This window comes from Rhipicephalus microplus, chromosome 5 (assembly GCF_043290135.1).
Source record: "Rhipicephalus microplus isolate Deutch F79 chromosome 5, USDA_Rmic, whole genome shotgun sequence".
Taxonomy (NCBI): domain Eukaryota; kingdom Metazoa; phylum Arthropoda; class Arachnida; order Ixodida; family Ixodidae; genus Rhipicephalus; species Rhipicephalus microplus.
In genome coordinates this window covers 195,497,476-195,518,667 of record NC_134704.1, presented here as the reverse complement: position 1 = coordinate 195,518,667, position 21,192 = coordinate 195,497,476, and the positions used below count along the sequence as shown (strand labels likewise).

The following is a 21,192-nucleotide window of genomic DNA, read 5'->3' as shown; positions in this document are numbered from 1 at the left end:
GACTGTGCAGAGCCATTACCACACTGAGGGAGTCTGTATAAATTACTGCTTTTTGTACGTGTAATTGTTTGATGTGTTTAGCTGCCACAAGTATCGCGTAAGCTTCCGCTGTGAAGATACTTGTGCCTGGATGTAGAGGGCCAGCATCCGAGAAGGATGGGCCGACAACAGCGTAGGACACAGAGGAGTTGGACTTGGAGGCATCTGTAAAGAACTCAGGACGTGTGTATTTGTGTTGAAGTTCCAGGAAGTATGTTCAGATATGGGCAATAGGCGCATGTTTTGTAACTTCAAGAAAGGACACATCACAGTCTATAGTCTGCCATTGCCACGGTGGCAGATATGCTACAGGAGCCATTAAACTATGTTCAAGTGAGACTCCAGTTTCCTGAGCTAGACTTTTCAGGCGAACTGAGAAGGGCTACCTCATCGAAGGCCTGTTTTGAAACAGAATGGAGCTCGACAAATCATTAATAGTAGAGTATGAGGGGTGCTTCTTATCTGCTTTCACCTTAAGGAAATAAACAAAGGACATGTAAGTTCTCTGCAGATGAAGCGACCACTCATTTGACTCAACATAAAGGCTTTCTACGGGGCTGGTGCGAAAAGCACCCGTAGAAAGGCGGATGCCCAAATGGTGCACAGGGTCCAGCATCTTCAAAGCACTTTGTGTTGCAGACTGATAAACAATGGCCCCATAATCTAAGCGGGTGCGAATGAGGCTTCGATACAGATTCATGAGACATTGCCTGTCACTACCCCACGTAGTACGTGACAACACTTTTAAAACATTCATGGCTTTTAAACATTTTGTTTTTAGATACTTGATGTGCGGTACGAAGGTCAACTTGTTGTCCAAGATTAATCCTAAGAATTTATGCTCCGCATTGACAGACAGACGTTGACCGTTCAATTCAATGTCAGGTTCTGAGTGCATGCCTCTCTTTCGGGAGAACAAGACACACGTGCTCTTTTGTGGGTTCAGTCGGAATCCGTTTTCCTCTGCCCATTTGGAGACCTTGTTTAAACCTAACTGAACCTGTCGCTCACACATTACCAGGTTGCAAGATATAAAGCCAAGCTGGACGTCGTCGACATATGTACAATAAAACATATTGCGAGGGATGGACAAGTGCAAGGAATTCATCTTGATGAGAAAAAGTGTGCAGCTAAGTACACCACCTTGTGGCACGCCTGTTTCCTGGACGAATGTTTGGGAAAGAACCGTGCCCACTCGGACACGGAATGTCCGGTTTGACAGGTAACTTTCGATTATGTGAAACATTCTTCCGCGCACGCCAAGGTGGGACAGGTCTCTTAGAATTCCGAAACGCCATGTAGTATCATAAGCCTTTTCGATATCGAGGAATACAGAGAGAAAATATTGTTTATGGACGAAGGCGTCCCTGATCTGTGCCTCGATACGAACAAGGTGGTCTGTGGTGGATCTACTTTCTCGAAACCCGCACTGAAATGGGTCGAGCAAATTGTTTGTTTCAAGGAAATGTACAAGTCTGCAGTTTATCATTTTTTCGAAGATTTTGCACAAGCAGCTTGTGAGTGCAATAGGCCTATAACTCGAAGGTAAAGAAGGGTTCTTGCCCTCTTTCAAAATGGGAATTATAATAGCCTCTTTCCAGGAGTTAGGGATAGTGCCAGAAAACCAGATAGCATTGTACAAACAAAGTAAGGTTTTTCGTGTTTCGGCTGGTAGGTCATACACCACACGGTCAGAACCTGGGGCAGAAGTATTGCAGGGGTTTAGAGATGTTCGGAGCTCCGCTAGACTGAAAGCTTGGTTATATGCCTCGTATCTAGTGGATTTGTGTTCGAGTTTCTGCTTTTCTATTCTTGTTCTGTATTTTTGGAAAGTGTCAGTATAGTGGGACGAGCTGGACACCCGTTCAAAATGTGCCCCGAGGAAGTTTGCCTGATCTTCCAAGGTATCACCTTGAGTGTTTACGAGTGGAAGTGTGTGTACGTACTTGTTTTCCTGCTATCCTACCGACCATGTTCCAGACTTTAGCCTCCTGTGTGTATGAATTGATCCCTGACAAAAACTTCTGCCAGCTTTCTCTTCTGGCCTGCCGACGCGTTCTCCTGCCTTGAGACTTTATTTTCTTGAAGGTGTCAAGATTTTCGGCTGTCGGTGAGTTCCGAAGCAGCCTCCAAACTCTGTTTTGCTGTTTGCACGCGTTTCGGCATTCAGAGTTCCACCATGGCACACGCCGTTTTCCAGGGTGTCTATTTGTTTGTGGGATGCATTTTGTTGCAGCATCAATCAAAAATGCTGTGAAGTAGTTGACAGCAACATCAATGTTCAAAGTACTTATGTCATTCCAACCTAGACGAGCGATGGTATAAAAGTGTTCCCAGTCGGCTCTGTTTATGAGCCACTTGGGAACACGTGATGGACACTCAGTTACTGTATTTGTGCTCAAAACTATGGGGAAGTGGTCACTTCCGTACAAATTACTGACGACTTTCCACTGGAGTAGAGGCACAAGAGATGGAGATACTATGCTTAGCTCTATGGAGGAGTAGGTGTTATTGGTGAGATTATAATAGGTTGGTTCTTTTCGATTTAGGAGACACGCGCTCGAGGAGAGAAGGAACTGTTCAATCAGTTGACCTCGCGCGTCATACCGAGAGTCACCCCATAGCCTGCTATGCGCATTAAAGTCTCCAAGGAGAACATAGGGCTCCGGAAGTTCATCAATTAAAGAGTGTAAATCACGTTTTTGCAGCTGATAGCTAGGAGGAATGTAGATAGTGCAGATTGTGATCAGTTTATCAAAAAGAACTGCTCGAACAGCCACTGCCTCAAGGGATGGTTGGAGTTGTAAGTGTGTGCATGCAATTCCTTGATTCACTATGATGGCAACACCTCCGGATGATGTCATAGCATCAACACGGTCCTTTCGGAAAATAACGTATTTACGAAGAAAGTTTGTGTGTTTTGAATTAAGGTGTGTTTCTTGTACACACAGCACTTTTGGTGAGTGTTCGTGTAAGAGCTCTTGGATGTCGTCAAGGTTTCCGAGAAGGCCCCTGACGTTCCATTGTATAATTTGAGTGTTCATGGTGAATGTAAAATAGTGCTGTGTGTACGAAAAGCGAGTGGCTGTTTAGACAGGGAGTTTGAGTTCACTTAACAGGGCCGTCACCAGGCCCTGTTATCGGCTTTTTTGTTTTCTTGACGCGCTCCAAGGAGCCACGCCGCTCTTTCGGCACCAAGGGTACCGACGTATCCATTGCCTCCTCGGAGGCACTGGATGCCCGCACGTGCGGGCTGCTAGTTCGAATTTCGGGCCTCGCCTGGTGAGGTGAGGCCTTCAGACCCGAGGGCTCTGGAGTCTCTGGTCTCTGTTTGGGAGTAGGTGGTGTAGCCTGGGCTACAACCGCCTTGGGGGCAGGTGCCACAACCTCCGGCTCGGTATGCGCGGGCCGAAGGAGTGGCGAGGGCTGGTGCGGCGGTGCCCCCTGATGCGCCGCATCAGCGTATGTAGCTCCATAGAATGGAGCGACTCTTCGCCGAGCTTCCTTAAATGTAATGTTCTCCTTCACCTTCAACGTAATTATTTTTTTTTCTTTTTTCCAGTATGTGCAGGAGCGTGAGTATGCGGCATGGTTTCCTTCGCAGTTTACACAGTGTGGCGGTTGTTTGCAGTTCTCAGACACGTGGCCTAGGACTCCACATTGTGCACAAGTCTGGCGACCACGACAGGTTTTAGAGCCATGGCCATACCTCTGGCATTGGAAGCAACGACGAGGGTTTGGTATGTACGGCCTGATAGATGTCTTTGTGTACCCTGTTTGAATAGATTCCGGTAGTTTACTGGATGCAAATGTGAGTATTAAGTGTTTTGTCGGTGTTTCCTTATTATCTCTTCTGATGATGATTCTCTGTACATTAGTGACATTTTGGCTCTTCCACCCCTCCAAAAGTTCAGTCTCAGTCAAGTCAAGTAAGTCCATGTCACATACCACTCCGCGAGTTGTGTTCATTGATCTATGTGGTGTTGTGGTTACTGGTATGCCACCGAAATCTGAAAGACGGTCTAGCTTTTTAAATTGTTCTTTGTCACGGATTTCGAGGAGAAGGTCTCCACTAGCCATTTTGGTTACCTTGTATCCTGTGCCAAGAGTTTCGGTAAGACATCTAGAAACCAGGAAAGGAGAGACGGTTCTGGCTTGCTTTCCAGTTTTCTCACAGTGAATGACGTGGAAATGGGGAAAAGTTTCTGTTGGCTGGTTAAAAAAGTTAATATCATCGGTGCGTACCCGCTTTAAGCCGGTACGATCAGACAGAACAGGGAATGCTCCATGCATGCCGGTCTTATTTTTGTTCAGCAGCGTTGGCGGCCACCCGCCACGGAGCCCAACAAGAGGACGCTGCAAGTTTGCAGGTGCTGAAAGCTTGCAGACGTCAGCCGTACAACACTGCCATAACCCAATGCGCCTAGACCAAGGTAGGCTATTTGCACAGGGTTAACCCTTGCCGCCAGGAAGAATGGAAGTAAACAGAAGAGAGTAGACGACAGGACAGATAGATAGGGAAAGATAAAGACGAAGATGTAGGCAGAGAGAGATAGGAAAAGGCGACTGCCGATTTGCCCTGGGTGGGTCAGCCCAGGGGTGCCGTCTACGTGAAGCCGGGGCCAAAGGGGTGTGTTGCCTCTGCCGGGGGGCCTTAAAGGTCCAATCACCCAGCATTGGCTCAACCCCCAGGATCCCCTTTTCCCCGGACACGGCAAAGCCACGCACGGCTAGGCGTGGGAGGGAGCCGAAACTCCCCCGTTAGCTCGGGTCCGTGGTGTCGCTACACACCAAACGCCTATTTGCGCAGGCGCCCCTGCGGGGATGCAGCCAGAGCTGCTATCGTCAGTAGATAGTGATATGAATGGGCAGGATGGCGAAAATGATGAGGTCATTTGTGAGAACAGCAATAATAAAGCTGGAAAAAGGACATAGAGGATAATGGATTGCACATGCACGACTCTTTAACTGGCATGAACGCCAATCCATTTTCGGTGGTGTCTCAAGTTGCAGCGCGCACTTCCTCAAAGTTCATGAGAATGTTGGAGTTTGAGCTAAAGAAAAGTGTGTGCGTACACGTTGGGGTCGTTCGGACGCTCCCATACGCGTACGTATAGACACAAGTTCTTGGGTTTGAACCCCGGCATTACTGCGCCGTGGAAGGCAATATCTTGAAGCATGCGGCTGGTTCAACGCGAGTTTTGAGACATGCATCTCAATGAGCTTATTTCAAGGCTTTTTTTGTTTGAAGTCTTTAGAGCATGTGAATAGGTCGTGGGAATCGAGGCTAGCCCGCTGCCTTTGAGCGGGCTTTGCTGCCTTTTCTGCCGTTCTCATGTCCCGACATGACTCCCCTTCTCCGCTGTCTGCCGCGTTGGGAGAGCAGAGTGACGTTTAAACTCTCTCACCCGGTAGTGGATGTTGACTGTGGCGCCGCCCGCACAGTCTCCCGAGAGGTTTTGCGCGCGTGCGTCGGGAGTAGAGAGACCTTTTCGGGGATGACATGGGGATAAGCACGCTTTTCTTTTTCGTCCGTCAGCTCACTGTGGGGCTCGTTCGGACTTCGCTAACAGCGCCTTGCGCCCGCGGCGAACGCTTACCTTATGTCGCCCCCCCCCCCCCCCCCTCCGAACGCTAGGCCGAAGAGTGGTGGGGGTTCCTAGTGCGTGGCCAGGCTACGCCGACCCGTATCTCTCCGAAGCCCACGTGAGCGCCTTTGCCCTCGCTCGAGCAACCGGCCCTTGGTCCCAGTGTCTCCGTGAATCCCTTTTACCACGGAGACGTGCTCGTGGCACCCTGTGTGGTACTTTGCACCCGTGGCGTGGATAAGCCCATTTGCTTTCCCACCGCGTCTTTGCAACGAGCTGTACTGCGATTTGGTGTTGCCACAAAGAATAAAGTGTTGCGACTTCGAGCAGTATCGTGTTCTCGCCCCGGCGACGGTTAACGCGTGCCCTGCGGCTCGCTAAGACCGGACCCACGCTAGTGGCCGTACTCCTTCGGGATGCGTGTCACTACAGGGTTCACCCACCTGGTTTGGGACATGATCACGTGAGCGTCATGTTGCTTAACTAATGATCACCATAGTGCAGGCTTCTGTGGTGCTGAGAATTGGGAGAGTAACCTTGCACTAACTTACACCTGGTGGATTTCGGGTGAGCCGAGTGTTGGTATTGGGTGCGTTGCTTTTTACGGTTGATTTTAGGCAGCCTGCCTAGTGTTAGAGAACCCCTCGAGCCAGATCCCAATCATGCATGCGCCGTTGTCAACGCAAACGATCACACATCGACAAACTTCTGTGTAGACAAGATGCCGCACAATGCTTCCGTCACGATCAAGTCACAAGGAGACAAGATAACTCTATTATTATGTGTACCAGCTATTAGGCTTGATGACATAAGTAATGTAATCAATAAAGTAGAGAGACAGCACCCGATCTTGGGCCAGCTGTTGCATTCTGTGCCTCTGACTTCCTCTTCCTCTGCTTCGCTCGCCACCCAGCTCCTCGCGTCAGCAGCCGAGCCGCGTTGTCGTGCTGGCCCGTCACACTTGGCCACACTGCGGATCTGGCAAGCGAAAACAAACAACAGTTCAGTCGAAATGGCGCACTCGTTTTTTGAAGCGAGACATGTGCACGGCAAAGTTATTCCTTTTTGGCGGTCGAGTTGAAAGCTGGATCCGAGGTGCTAACGTGCCAGGTCTTCAGTCCTAGGCGTTCGGTGATTGTGAAAGGCCCCTGAACTTCGCAAGTAGTTTCTTGCCTGGGCAGCTGCCACCCTTTTGTACCCACACCTCTTGTTTAATGTTGCATTCGAGGGCAGGTCACCGACGGCGGTGATAATAATGCTTCCGTCTTTCATGTGCTTGCGTGGCTCTTTTCCTCGCCGCAACTCTGATCTTCTGGCAGGCATCTGTACGGCTGCTGTAGCGTGTGACGTGAACAGGAGCATCTAGGTTGAGGAGCACTTTCAGCTGGGGTAACTTTCCATATACAATTTCGTGCGGTGTCACAACAGTAGACGTCTGCAGCGCCGTCTGCATAACTGCATAGCCAGCAGCCCGAAGGTGGACATCCCAGTCAGCTTCTCTTTTCTTGTCAACTTTGGTATATGCAGCGAGTCTGGAGCTTTGCCTGAATACTTTGATTAGTGCCCTCAGTAAAGCTGTTTGCCTGGGGATAGAACATAGATGCATAATGGTGTTGCATACCCTCCTTGGAAAGATACTCTCGTAGTTTCCGGCTGCGGAATGTTGTTGCACGGTGAGGTAGTAGTTGTTTGGTAGGCCACGCCTCCATTCAAATTTGCACTTCAGGAAATGGACCAAATGAACAGCAGCAAGGCAAGGCACGCCTGTCACTTCTACATATTTAGACAGATAGTCAGCAGCAGAAACTATGTAGCAGTTTCCAGAAGTTGTGGTTGGGAGCGGCTCTATGTAGTCGATGCCCTATGCATAGAAGATCTCGTCGGGTATATAGAGAGGTGTTAACAGCCCAGGCTGGCACCTCAGCTGTTGCTTGATCTGTTGACATGCTTCACAACTAGCGATGTAAAAAGACACATTGTTCTGCATTTGCGGCCACCAGAAGCATTTTTGTAGCTTGTGAAGCGTTGGTCGTCGTCCGATGTGACCTCCATGAGTGGCCCGTAACATTTCACTACACAAACATTTCGGAACGTCCGGGAAGTAGCGTTCTTCAGAGAGATCCTGGTGCCACCGACGACGGCGCAGTACACCATCACTTATTTTCCGTGCCAAGTCCTCAAGATTTGCTTTTGCTTGCTTTTTTCAATGTGCATGATAGGGTTGCGTGACAAGGCACCGGCAATGTTATTAAAAACCCCAGCACGATGACGTACGTCAAAGTAATATTCTTGGAGCGTGATAATCCACCAAGCAAACTTATGCTTGAGCTGTTGCTTGAAAAACATCCAAGTCAAAGCAGCATTATCAGCTACCATGATAAACCTGCGCCCAAACAGATAATGGTGGAATTTATTGTCTTAGCTTCACACCACTGCCAGCTCAGTGAAGTGATAATGGCGATCGGTATCAGAGATGTTCGGGCTGGCATAAGCGATGATGTGCTCGATGCTGACTGGATTACGCTAGAGTAGCACTACCCCTAGACCAACTTGCCTAGAGTTGGTGTGCATTTCACTGATTCATTCATCATTGAAGTGACTCAATACTGGGCAGGCAGTGAGCTTTTGCATTATCGTCCAAACAGCGATTTCTTCCTCGGCGCCCCATTCAAATTGAACACCCTTTTTAAGGAGATCACTCAGGGAAGCCACAATCGAAGCGAAGTGGAAAATAAACCTCCGAAAGTAAGATGCTATTCCCATAAACGACTGAACTTGCTTAAAGCTGGCTGGCCTGAGATATTCCGACACTGCTGCGATGCACTCCGGGAGTGGCTGTATACCATCAAGAAAAATGTGATGCCCTAGGTACGCTATCTAAGACAGCCTAAACTGGCATTTTTCTCAGTTAAAGCAGAACCCTGTCTCATAGAATCTGTGCAGCACTTCATTTAAACTAAGCACGTGTTTGTCCTCAGTAGTAACTACGACGAGAATATCTTCTGAATAAACCAGGCAGGCTCGGTTCTTCAGTAAACCTAATACAGAATTCACCTCGCGGGCCGTTTTGAGCCCAAACAGCATGCACTTGAATTCATACAGACCTGATGGAGGGCGAAAGGCTGTCTTGCACTGACCCTCTTCTGCGACACTAATCCGCCAGTACTCTGCACGTAAGTGATGAAAAGACCCTGCAGCGACGAAATGTATCAATGGCGTCGTCGATACGAAGCAATAGGTATCAATCAGATGTAGTACACTTATTGAGCTGCCTGTAATCTACGCAGAACTGCATGAACCAGTCTTTCTTATGCATGAGCACGACAGGCACTGCCCACGGACTTCACCAAGGTGTAATTATGCCAGCAAAGACCATCTTGATTGATTGATATGTGGGGTTTAACGTCCCAAAACCACTATATGATTATGAGAGACGCCGTAGTGGAGGGCTCCGGAAATTTAGACCACCTGGGGTTCTTTAACGTGCACCCAAATCTGAGCACACGGGCCTACAACATTTCCGCCTCCATCGGAAATGCAGCCGCCGCAGCCGGGATTTGAACCCGCGCCCTGCGGGTCAGCAGCCGAGTACCTTAGCCACTAGACCACCGCGGCGGGGCCGCAAAGACCATCTTGTGTACTTGATCTGCAATAATGGCGCCCTCCTTCTCAGCGTATCTTCTCAACGGTACGCATATAGAAAAGTGATGCCCAGTTGGTACTCAGTACAAGAGCACCGTAGTGCCTGGGAGATCTACTATAGTGTCGGCAAACATTTCTTTATGCCAGGCCAGTACAGAACTTAAGGTAAGCGGACCAGGCAGTGGCTCACCTCTCCGCATCAATCGAGACGCCTCCGTAGCCTTGATTAACGAAGGCCAAAGCTCTACACGGCCGTGATCGATTGTGATCTGGATGTCGTCTGCCAATATAAAATCCGCGCATAAAATCATGTCAGTAGGCAGGTCCTCTAAAATAAGAATGGCCGAGAGAAACTTCCCTGCTGTCGTCCGGAAATATAAGTCCCTGCTGTCGTCCGGAAATACATGTCAAGCATCCCCACTGGAGTAGCGATGCCACGAAGGGGAGGCTGAGTCCACGGGTAAACAGCATCGGCAGCGTGATGTCAATGACGCGCCATCCGTTCGGCACCGGTATCAACAAGTGCTGGCAAGTCATCAATCCCTTCGACATGCACCAGTAACAGGAGTTTGGAAGGCTTGATAGTGAATCCCGAACTGGGACGATTGGCGGCCCTTCTTGATATTATGTCCAATACATTCGCAGGAATAGAGACCCCGTCGTATGGAGGTAGTTGGGAACTGTCCAGCCTGTTGCGGCATGTCAAAAGTCAGGCAGTGCTGAGTACTCTCCTGGAGTTACGCGGCCTTGTGACAGAAGACGGTCGGTAATATCTCCGCCACCTGAGAGGATATGATGGCTGTATGAGTAGCGTCCCACATTCTGTCGACCACGTACTGGCACGCAGCTGGAGACTGCCAAGTGATGCCCCAGTCGTTGAGAACTTAGTTTATCACAAATGTAGTTTGTGACATCTTCAGTGGGACCTTGCTGGCGGGATTCCATCCACATGAACTGGTCGTCGTACTAGGACGAGTGGGCAAAAGGCACTCACAAGGGCTGCACTCCAGGCGGTCCAAGTGCTGTGGTTATAGGCGTCTGTCATGAGCAATCGTCCTTCAGAAGGAGACAAAAAAAAAAAGACAACAAAGCATAGATGACAGTCGGTACTGTGCGAGCGCGTGCACCTAGAAGTGAAGCACAAGGCACAGGACTCGAGCTGCGATTGGTGCGCGAGCAGCAACGAGCTGGGACTGTCGACGTAAGCTTAGTAGACGAGTGTTGCATCGCCAGCAAATGCACTGGTGACAGGAACGTCAGGACAGCGACTCGGCAGCTTGTGACGCGGGCGTCCCGAGTCGTAGAGGGAGACCTCGACCTGCTTCAAGAGAGACTGCTCCAGATGCAGCAGCCAGGCACAGCGAGCGCCGACGTTCCTGACACAAGTCCCTCTCAAAGTAAGCCGCCGAAGACAGTCCCAAAGTGACCACGTCTGCGTGTAGCACTGGCCTGCCGCCAATAGGCCTAACCTCGGAGACCTCTGCCACTTCAAACGACTATTAACGAGTCAGCAGCGGTAGAAACGGCAATGTCTACCAAGAGCATCGAGACAAGGACCCAACACGACCAACCGGGACATTGACGAGCAATGCATCAGTTATAAGTAAGGTGACAAGAAGTACTGTCAGAAGCGCTGAAATGGTAGAGATGTCGCGCGATATTTTGGACAGTCTAGTTTGTGAAGGGATTTCTTCGTAGGTTGACCTTGGAGTTAATTCTGTTGGTTGTGTGCATTTTTTGTATATATTTGTAGAGTGCCAGGAGTGTTTATATATAAAAGGGGTTTTGTTGTTAACAGAGTCTTGTCTCAGTCCATCGCACGCAGCCGCAGCTCGTAATCGGTGACACCGTTGTAATGATGTCATGCTTTGTCCGAATCACGTAGTTGGCTCATCCCAAGCGACATTTCCACGTTGTCAGGCCAGGAATATTGATGGGCTAATGCATCGATGGTTTGCAGCCAGAACATTGGGCTGTCTTGGAATCCCCAAAATTAAGAAAGTTCTGTAAGTTATGGCGGAGGCACTGCTGTACGTACCAAGCCTCGTGTGATGCAAGTACCGGTGTTTTGAAAATATTCATCATGGTAGACAATGCTTGCGTGATCCCAGTGAAATCACTGCAAGCCGCATTCGCAATGGGACTAGTGACCTCTATCATTGGCGCAGAGGGTGCTTGGGTTGTGATATGCCAAATGAAGTCTGATGCTCTTTGGCCCACGGTGCTCTTCGACCTGAAAGCAAAGCAGGCTCGTGACGTTAAGTACGGGATTCTCGGCAAAAGCCTCCTCACTTGGTTTAGACAAGCTCGCACCGCCGGTATTAACTTCGACGGCAGCATTCTGCGCAAGAAAGTGATGGAAGTAGCCGACAGACAGGGCATCACCGACTTTGCCGCGTCAAATGGATAGATAGAACGTTTCCAGAAAAGGCACGGTATCGCTTACAAGGCTGTAAGCAGAGAAGCGGCAAGTGTCAACATTAAAACAGTCGACGATTAGAAATCGACAATGTCATCTCTTATTGAGAAGTACGAGCCTCGTGACATTTAAAATGCCGACGAAATGGGCTTTTTTTTTTCGGGTGCAGCCATCTAAGTAGTTAAGTTTAAAGGGCGAAGCCTGCCATGGAGGCAGATGCAGCAAAGATCGGCTGACAGTGCTCCTTTGCTGCAACATGGATGGCTCAAACAAACTGAAGCGGTGTGTGATAGGCAAGTACCAGAACCCATGGTGCCTGAAGAACACTCGCCTACTGCATGCCACTACAGAAGCAACTATCGTGCATGGATGACCTGTGCTTTGAGGAGTTTCTGCACTACTTCAATAACAAGATGGGTGCACAGAACAGGAGTGTTCTCCTTTTCCTGGACAACTGTGCTGCCCACCCAAGGGCTCCTCCATTTCTACAGAACGTCAGGCTTGTGTTTTTCTCTCCACACTCCAGAACCCACATACAGCCGCTGGATGCCATCGTCATGAAAAGCCTGAAGCATTCGCACAAAAAAAGCATCGTGAATTGCTGTCTTGAGCGTATTGATCGCGAACAGCAGCCTACGACAATTTCCATAGTTAACGCCATGCACTACATCCCTTCAGCATGAACTGCAGTGAATGCGTCAACTGCACAGCACTCCTTCGCGAGGTGTGGCTTCCGTATGGACAACGAACTGAACGAAGCTGACAAACCAGAAGCAGCTTTTTGTGAATAGGAGCTCACCGAGGCTCTGAATGCGCTGGGTGCTACAGGAGTGACCTACAACGACGTTGTCTACGTTGGTACTGCCCTCGTGGCGTCGGAGTGCCAGAGCATCACTGAGATTGTTGCTGACTCGGTCGCAAGTGAAGCAAGCGACTCCAGTGACGATAGCTAGCCACGAAAGTCTGCGAAGTTGGTCAATCTAAGTTTTGCAAAATCCGACGCGGCTCTGGACCTCCTCCGCGGGTATTTAAAGCGGCGCTAAGAGTAATGGAGCGTTTCAACACGTTATTGAAAAGTGCATGGTATTCTTCAGCAAACGTACGAAGCAGCAGTCAACCATGCTAGATTTTTTAAAGGTTGTTGAAATAAATTGCTTGAACTCAACGTGGCCCTGTTTTTATTCATTTTTGGAGCTTTCCTTAGTCTAGTGTTTTCCCGGCTGTTACGTTTTTTTCCTGGTCTGCTAAAAAACATATTTATTTATTTATTTATTTATTCAAAATACCTTACAGACCCAACAGGGCATTGTGTAAGGGGAACATAAAGGGAATACATACATGAATTGGTACACTTTCCATACCAACAATAACATGAACTAAATGTCAATTATTATACAAATCCTAATAGGAATAAGAATGAGAAAATATCAATAATAATTTTAATAGGAATGGAACGGCAATGAACATCAGATGAGTATACGCGTATGAACGGGGTTCTACTGTACATGTGGCCGAATCACTCATAAGCACTAAAAGCTCGTCCTGCGGTCCGTAACAATATCTTTCTGTGGCCCCACACGAGATGTTTTCTCGCGTGGGGCGACAAAAAGAGATTGTAACGGACCAAGGAACGAACTTGACATCGGAGCTCATGAAAGAGATTGGTCAGTTACTAGCCGCCACATATGTAAGAACACCGAGCCATGCCATGACCAATGGGCAAGTAGAAAATTTTAATGGCACTCAAAAGAGAATGATGAAGTGGATTTGCCAGGGAAAATCAAGAACCTGGGACAAATTTCTGGCACTGTTGCTTTTCACCTACAGGGAACTGTCGTAAGCTACCTTGAGATTCTCACCATTCTAGCTGATTTATGGTCGATATGTCAGATAACCACTAACGGTGCTCAAGGAACTCTGAAGGTTCTCAAAAGTGAAACTTGCACTACTTGCACATACCTTGTGGATCTTCGAAAGCACCTTGAAGTTATGAACAAGAATTCCCAAGATGAAGAGCTAGAGAAGGCGGAAGGAATGCCAAGAATGTACTACGACCGGAAGATGCATGAGTGAAAATTAAATGTAGATGAAAAAGTGCTAATATTACTGCCTGCTGACACAAACGGCTAATGCAATGGTCTCACAATTTATCTCGGGAGCACTTGCGAAGGTTAGATTTGGGACAGACAACAGACGGACCTGGCACATAAACACACTTTATGACACCAAACACAAACAATGACAAACGAAGCCAGAAATTGGAAACACTCGCGAGTACACAGAATTACTCCAAAAACATCCCGTACATAGTCAAACCAAAACTGACTATGGCTCAGTCCCAGTCCATCGCTGGCTCTAACTACTAGTCCTAAGCCAGTATGGCGTCAACTAAGGAATGTTCTTCTGCTTGTCGTGTTTTGACTCAATGCCCCTTGCTGTGTTGACGGTGCGTCGCTTCTGTTTTCGACGTCTTCCCCAAGTTTCCAACGCCGTCGTCCTCTTTCGTCGAACGAGCCACTCGACCTCATTGCCAGTTGGTTCCAGTTTTCGTCATATCTTTCAGCTTCATTAGGCTATGCCTAACTTGTTAACGGCGTCCCGACTATAGTGCTGGCTGCATACGGTCTGTTTCGAAGCGGAGGAGCTGTAGTCCACCCAGGAACTGCTGTGACAGGTTGCGGCAAGTTCGGGCAGCCTCGCTCAATTTTTTCCGATATCAATGGCCACTCCCCGAACTTCTTTGCCGACATCCTAAAAACCGGGCAGTTTTACTGATTCTGTGGCGCTAGTGAAGCTCGTTTCGCACGTGTTTGCAGCTCGGCATCCCAACACCCAGTGCCAACTATTCCTCTGGGATTTTCTTTCTCGGCTCAGGTCGTGTGCCATGAGCCTTTCTCCGACTAATATTTTGTGTCTATGTGGCTAATGCGAGTGCACTCGGTTGACTTTTTTCTCCTCATCCACCATGGCCGTGCTTCTGCATACCGCACGTGCCTCGTGCCTCTCCTTTACTCATCCAACTGGGCCCCTTTTTAAAGAGTTGTTTCTGAAAAAACTGCGTATTTATGTTCTCCCTTCCTGTGATTTCAGTCTCCTCTTCTCTCGCTGTTATCTCTTGTGACTGATTGCGCATAGGCTGGCACATCACATTCCTTCACCGCATGTTTTCACTGATCTTCACTTGGCACAACACCACACCATCACACACGTCAACCACTACACTTCACCGTTCACATGTCCACAAGTTCCTTATTTCACACTACAAGGATACACTTACAAGAACAACTGCACACAGTACTCAACCCTCAATATTACAAAAATTTTTTAGATGCCTGGGAAATGTCTGGGATTTTCTTAGATGCAGTCGCTTCCTTTCCATTGTCGATCTCCTCTTCATATAGCCGTCGCCCATTCTTGCTACTGTTCTAGGTCAGGCGGAGCGTTATAAGATCAAACTTTTTTTACGCAGTATTTATTCACAGCTCGAGGCAGTCTCCGCTCTTCTGTTGAATTAATTGCCATCTGCTCAAACATGCTTCATCAATGTCTGTCTTTATTTTGTGTGCAGCAGTTCTGTAATGCACTGTTATATGAAAGAATGTGCATTATCTATCCTCAAGCTACATAATGAGTAATTTTAGGCATACGCCTAGCTACAATTGCAGATCATTTGCTTTTTTAATTCTACCACTTCATTCCTTTGGTTGTCTGAAAAGCATCCGATTTAAATAAAGAAAGATGCTGGCCCTAAGTAGAATCGGCGAGTGGCAGATGTAGCAGATGACACTTGAGCACCGTCGGAAACCGCGAGTGCGCGCAATCTTCTTTTGCTGCAGAAAACAAACAGTTCTGTGCATCACCACAAGGATCACTGCACGCACGTTCGCCAAGCTACTCTCCATGGGTGACGTTATCGCGGGGCGCTCGAGCTGGCGCTGGCCCGAAGTTTCTCCTCCAGTCTTCCTTGCTCCGTGGCTCGCACTTATCTGCACTAGCCTCAACTTGAGCTCGAGAACTTCCTTCTCGCGCTCGTGCTGTTTAGCATCCGTTCATAGTCCCATTCGTGTTCTTTCTGCACATTCTCGAAGAAATTAATTGTCTCCTTCTTGGTCATCCCCACGTCTTTGTTCATTGGCGTAAACTTCTCGTAATCTATCATGCAACCTCCGACTCCGACGATAATGTGACTGGGCTGCACAAGAGAAAAATCCTGGCAAAGGCTAGCCAATTATTGTCACAATTTATCTCGGGAGCACTTGCAAAGGAGGGATTTGGGACAGACAAGAGAGGGACCTGGCACATAAACACACTTTATGACACCAAACACAAACAATGACAAAAGAAGTCAGCAATCGAAAACTAAACACTCGCGAGTACACAGAATTACTCCAAAAACACTCTGTACATATTCATACCAAACTGACTGTGGCTCAGTCCCAATCCATCCCTAGCCCTAGCCACTAGCCCTAAGCCGATATGGTGTCAACTGTGGAACGTTCTTATGGCTTGTTGCGTTGTGACTCATTGCCCCTTGCTGTGTCTATGGTGTGTCACTTATGTCGTCAATGTCTTCCCCAAATTCCTACCATCGTCGTACTATTTCGCGGAATGAGCCACTCCACTTCATTGCTGGTTGGGTCTAGTCTTCGTCGTATACTTTGGCTTTGCTAGGCCACGCCTAACTTGTCAACGACGTCTTGACTGTGGTGCATGCCTCATACATTTTCTTTTGAAGTGGAGGAGTTGTAGCCCACCTAAGAACTGCTGTGACAGGTTGCGACAAGTCCAGGCAGCCTCACTCGATTCTTCCGATATTGACGACCACTCCTCGAACCTTTTTGCCAACATCCTCAAAACAGGGCGGTTCTACTGCTTCCGTAGCGGTAGCGATGCTCATTTCCCACGTCTTCGTAGCTCGGAATCCCAACACTTCGTGCCAAATCATCCTCTGGGATTTTTTTTCTCGGCTCAGGGCAGAAGCTTTTCTCAGACCAATCTCTTCCGTCTATGTGGCTGGTGCACGTGCATTCGGGTGACTCTTCTTTCCTCATGCACCGTCGCTGCGCTTCCGTGTTCGGCACGCACCTAGTGCCTCTCTTTTACTGATGACAAGTGAAAAGACTCATTTGAAGTAGTCAGACATAAAAATTATGTTGACTATGCTTTGAAACTAAGTAGCAAAAGGAAGATTTTTCATCTCTATATGTTACACAAATACGAAGGGTGCGAAACCGCTGCAGCAGATCTCTGTGAACACCAAGGTCCCCGAAGATCGTTTGAAGCTAGACTAACAGTCATTTAGTGATAATGTTCCGCACGACATTCACCCGCAGAGTCTTCTCTGTGCACACAGGGCCACTGATGTGAAGGTGTCTGAAGAGTTAAGCAAGGAACAATGTTCAGAAGTGCGAGCATTGTTAAAAGATTATCTGCGAGGAATCTGTTGCATAGGGCTAAAGCTCGGCGAAGTCTGCGGCAGGTTGACGGAGAGGCCGCGTGACACAACAGAATTGTTCAACAAACATGTGAGAATGTCATAGAATATTTGAGCTGATTAATTCTCATGCACAAGTGAGTGCTGTGTTAACATCAGGTTTGCTCTTATACGTGGATATGTAATCCCAATTCGCATTGTTCGGTGGTTGTGCAGAGGGCCAACTGGACCTGCAGTGACTTCTTCATAACTCTCTGACAGTGTTTCATTCTGTCAAGCCAGCAGAAATGTTAACTTTTTAAAACCGGTGGTGTTGGGATATGGGGTCGAAAACGAAGCCGAAACTACGTGATCGCTGTAGAAGACAACAAGAAAGAGTACACTGGATCGAAAAGCGCGTGCCAACATTCTGAGGCAGAGCAGTGTTCGCGGCAGTTCTCAGCTGAACGTCTGATTCGGAGAAGTCGTCCATATCCTCATGTTGCTGTTCTGTCCCTAGAAACCCTCACCACCACCAAAGAAGAAATGCACGAAATGTGCTCAATTTCATAAAAAATCTTTGCGGTGAAATTACCACGAACCTTCGCTCTGTGGGTCATCTCTCGAACGTCAATCTCTTCGAGGGTGCCTACAACACCATGGTCATCCCGGAAGCCGCACAGCACACGTGGAATACCCACGAGAAAAGACTGCGCCCACCACTTGAGCATCTTGAAGCTGTAAAAAATGACACAGCCATAACAGACTTTGTATAATGCCTCTTAAAAACATGATGTACACACGAGAAAGCCAAATTTTCACAATGGCTGTCTCTATATTGTCATGGAGGTGAGCAGTGTGGTGCTCTATTTTTTTTTTTCCTGACCAAAAGTCCTATTTTCATTATTGCTGATATATAATTCGTACCAAGAACCAGCTAGTCAATGTTAAAAAATATTTGTACAACATTCAGATATAAACCCCATAAAGCTGATTTTTGGACAATATTTGGGAAACCAGCCAGCTGCTACTAATAGAACAATAGGCCTTACAAAGAAACAGCTGCAGATGCCAGAGAGAGAAAGAATATCAGAAAGGTAGGGAGAGTCCAGTTTGCTACCCTAGATGGGGGGAGAGGGTAATGAGAAAGAGGAGAGAATATGTGACCTTCAAGTGCATCAAAGTCACACGAGCCCTCCTGTAATTCTCACTGTGGGACCGCCTGTGAAACTTGCACTGTGTGTGCGGTGCGGATGCCAGATCTTTTCTCACTTGTGTTCGCTAAGCACTCTTGGGCTGCTTCACTCGGAATGCTTCAGGACTATGTTAAAAATTTCAAAACACGCAATAATGCGAAGCGGCTTTGCTGGTCAGCACTGTAAGGACTTGGCGACGTAGACAAGGCGATAATATTGCAAAAACGACTTTATTAAACAGGAGCTATGGCATCAATACAGCCGTGGTGCACGCACACCTAGAAACAACACTATGAAACCATGTCTTGACAAACTCAACATGGAGCACAAGGCTGCCAAATTAAGTGCAGGCTCACATCCGACCCTTCTTATTTTGTAAAATGGTCGATGGGCTTGTGATATCACACTCCCCACCTCATTATTTTTTTTTTCAAGTCTCGTATTTTAGCAGCGACCAAAACAGCAATATCTTCCCAGAATATTGAAAAGATGCGGTCCTTCTTAAAAATCTTCATATTTGTCTGAGGTTTCACTTTTCTGCGTGCCTTGATGTTGTCCCGACGTTTCTGCTGGCTCTCTATCTGACGTTGTTTGGCATGCTCAGTGCGTGAATCCCACTTTTTGTGCCTCTTTTGCTGCCTCTTTTCGCACCGTTTCAGAGATGACATCATTAAATTATGGTCACCTCTGACCTCGATCTCTTCTTTCCTGTCCAGGGACCAGTGACCTTTCCGCTTCTCCTGAGCCCCTTTTGCATGGCACAATTCCAATTGCAGTAAAACAGATAGCTGGGCTAGTTGGTATTGATTCATGATATAACTTTTTTAGCGTGCAGTGCACAAAAACCAAGACAGGAAAGAGACAGATGAGCGCTACATTTCACATTCTTGAAGGTGCTTCACCGTTCCTGCCATCAACTCTAGTTGCCGAACAACCTCCTCCTTCTTCTTTTCAACCTTGAGCCATGCATCTGTACCAGCTGACGAGTCAGTCAGTTCAAGCTTACTGTAGACGTGGTTGCCACAGCAGAAGGCACCGACAGCCTGTTGTGCTTTTTCCGCTTTCATGTTTCTCGCAATGGCTAGGCTGTCTTGACCTGGCTTGTGTCACTTGTTCTTGCGTGGCTTAGCAGCTGGCTTCATGGCTTGTTTCTTGGCCTTGCGCTCCCCACCTGCTGGTCTCTTATCTCGAAGAGCCTCAATCTTAACATGTCAAGTCTTTTTGCATACTAAGCAAATTCCAAATGTGGATCTGCTAAGCTCGTGACCTTGAAATTCAGAAAGATCCGTAAAACTTTTTCGAAAGAGTAGGGATGACAAAAAAAAACAGGTGCATTGTTCTTTTCTTTTTGTGGGGGGTGTGCATACATGATAGAAAAACCGAGTATTATGATAAGTAAGGTAGCCAAAGCCACCTTGGGACTACCACCCATGGCTGCTACTTTACGACATCTTAACATGGGCGTCCACATCACGTGACAAGAGCTTATCGAGGCTCATAAGAACAGCAAGCTGGCACGACTCAAGCTCACGCCCACTGGGAGGTCGTTGCTTCGGTATCTCAACTACAGCGATTCATACATTGTGGATGCAGACCGGAAAAAGCGCATCCCGGTGGACGTTCGAGAGTCCCTGTTCATCGCGCCTATTTCATGGAACATACACGTGGCATTCCACAAAGATAGACGAAAGGCTAGAGCTGAGGCTGCTCAACAAAAGTTCAAGCAAGATACGGACGGCTATATACCAACGCGTCTAAGTATCCACGCAGAAATGCGTACGCTATCAGCGTTGTAGACTCTCAAGGCCGAGAGTTAGCGTCGGTCACAGTCAAGGCATGTTGTCCCGAGGTTGCTGTGGGCACTCTATCTAACGTTGTTCGACTTAAAGGGACACTAAAGTCAAATAAAAATTTGCATTATAATGAAAGCTCAATGTATGACAACATCTAAAACAACATTACTATCAATAACAGTGCCTTACTTATCGAGAAATTAAGGTAAATGCACAAGAACGCACATGCCGCAGTAAGACATTCTCACAATAATCCCGATGACATTAGATGGACCGCCTACAATTAATCATTAGTAATCGATCTAGCTGCACTAAATAAAAAACGTTTTGTGCATCAAGAGACACAATAAAATGCTGCATAATCGTTTCTGTTTGATTCATGGAAAAAAGAACCGCTGGACGTTACTATGGAGAATGGCGAGAGTGGTTCAAAAATTCAATTTTCGCGCAGTTACACTGGACAGGTGGTACCATCTAGCAGGGCCCAGTTGAACAAAAAACGTCTGCAATCTTAGAGCAAATGGTGAAAAATCGATCAATGGCCGATTTCGATGTAGCTCCTGAAGCTTTTGGTCTGCTGCTACTAGGGCAGTAAAACCGGACAACGTTGTGCACGGCAGCAGTGATGTGAGACGGTCCGGTTGGTCCACTTCTTGAGGGGGGTAATTTGAAGTGCGCTAACCTGATGCGAACCACTAAAACATAATTTTATTTCAAAATAGGCCCTTCCTTGGCACTAAAGTAATACTACGAGGTTTCTGGACCACTATTTAAACAATCAACGTCGACTTATAAGTTCCCTATAGTGTCCCTTAAAAGAATGTGAAATGTGTCGTGCAAAAGGGGCCTTAGGAGAAGCGAAAAGGTCACTGGGCTCTGGACAAGAAAGAAGAGATTAAGGTCAGAGGTGTCCATGTTTTGATGATGTCATCGCTGAAAGGCAGCAGAAGAGGTGCAGGAAGTGGGATTCCCGTGCTGAGCAAGTTGAACAATCGATGGACGGGTGGGCAAGCACGAAAAAGGCTTAACGCACGCAAAGTCAGAGATGCGAATGCTAGTACCAACCACTAACTCACACAAAATAAACGAGTGGCTCTGGCTT

At 47.6% G+C, this 21,192-nt stretch overlaps 1 protein-coding gene across 1 annotated transcript in view; it reads right to left on the bottom strand.

The window, feature by feature from the left end:
* Positions 1-21,192, bottom strand: part of LOC119173585 (decapping and exoribonuclease protein) — a 224,770-nt gene that overhangs the window by 60,701 nt on the left and 142,877 nt on the right. The window contains exon 4 of the mRNA XM_037424391.2: positions 17,704-17,839. Within this exon, the coding sequence (XP_037280288.1) occupies positions 17,704-17,839 (136 nt within the window). The remainder of the gene's footprint in view (positions 1-17,703; positions 17,840-21,192) is intronic.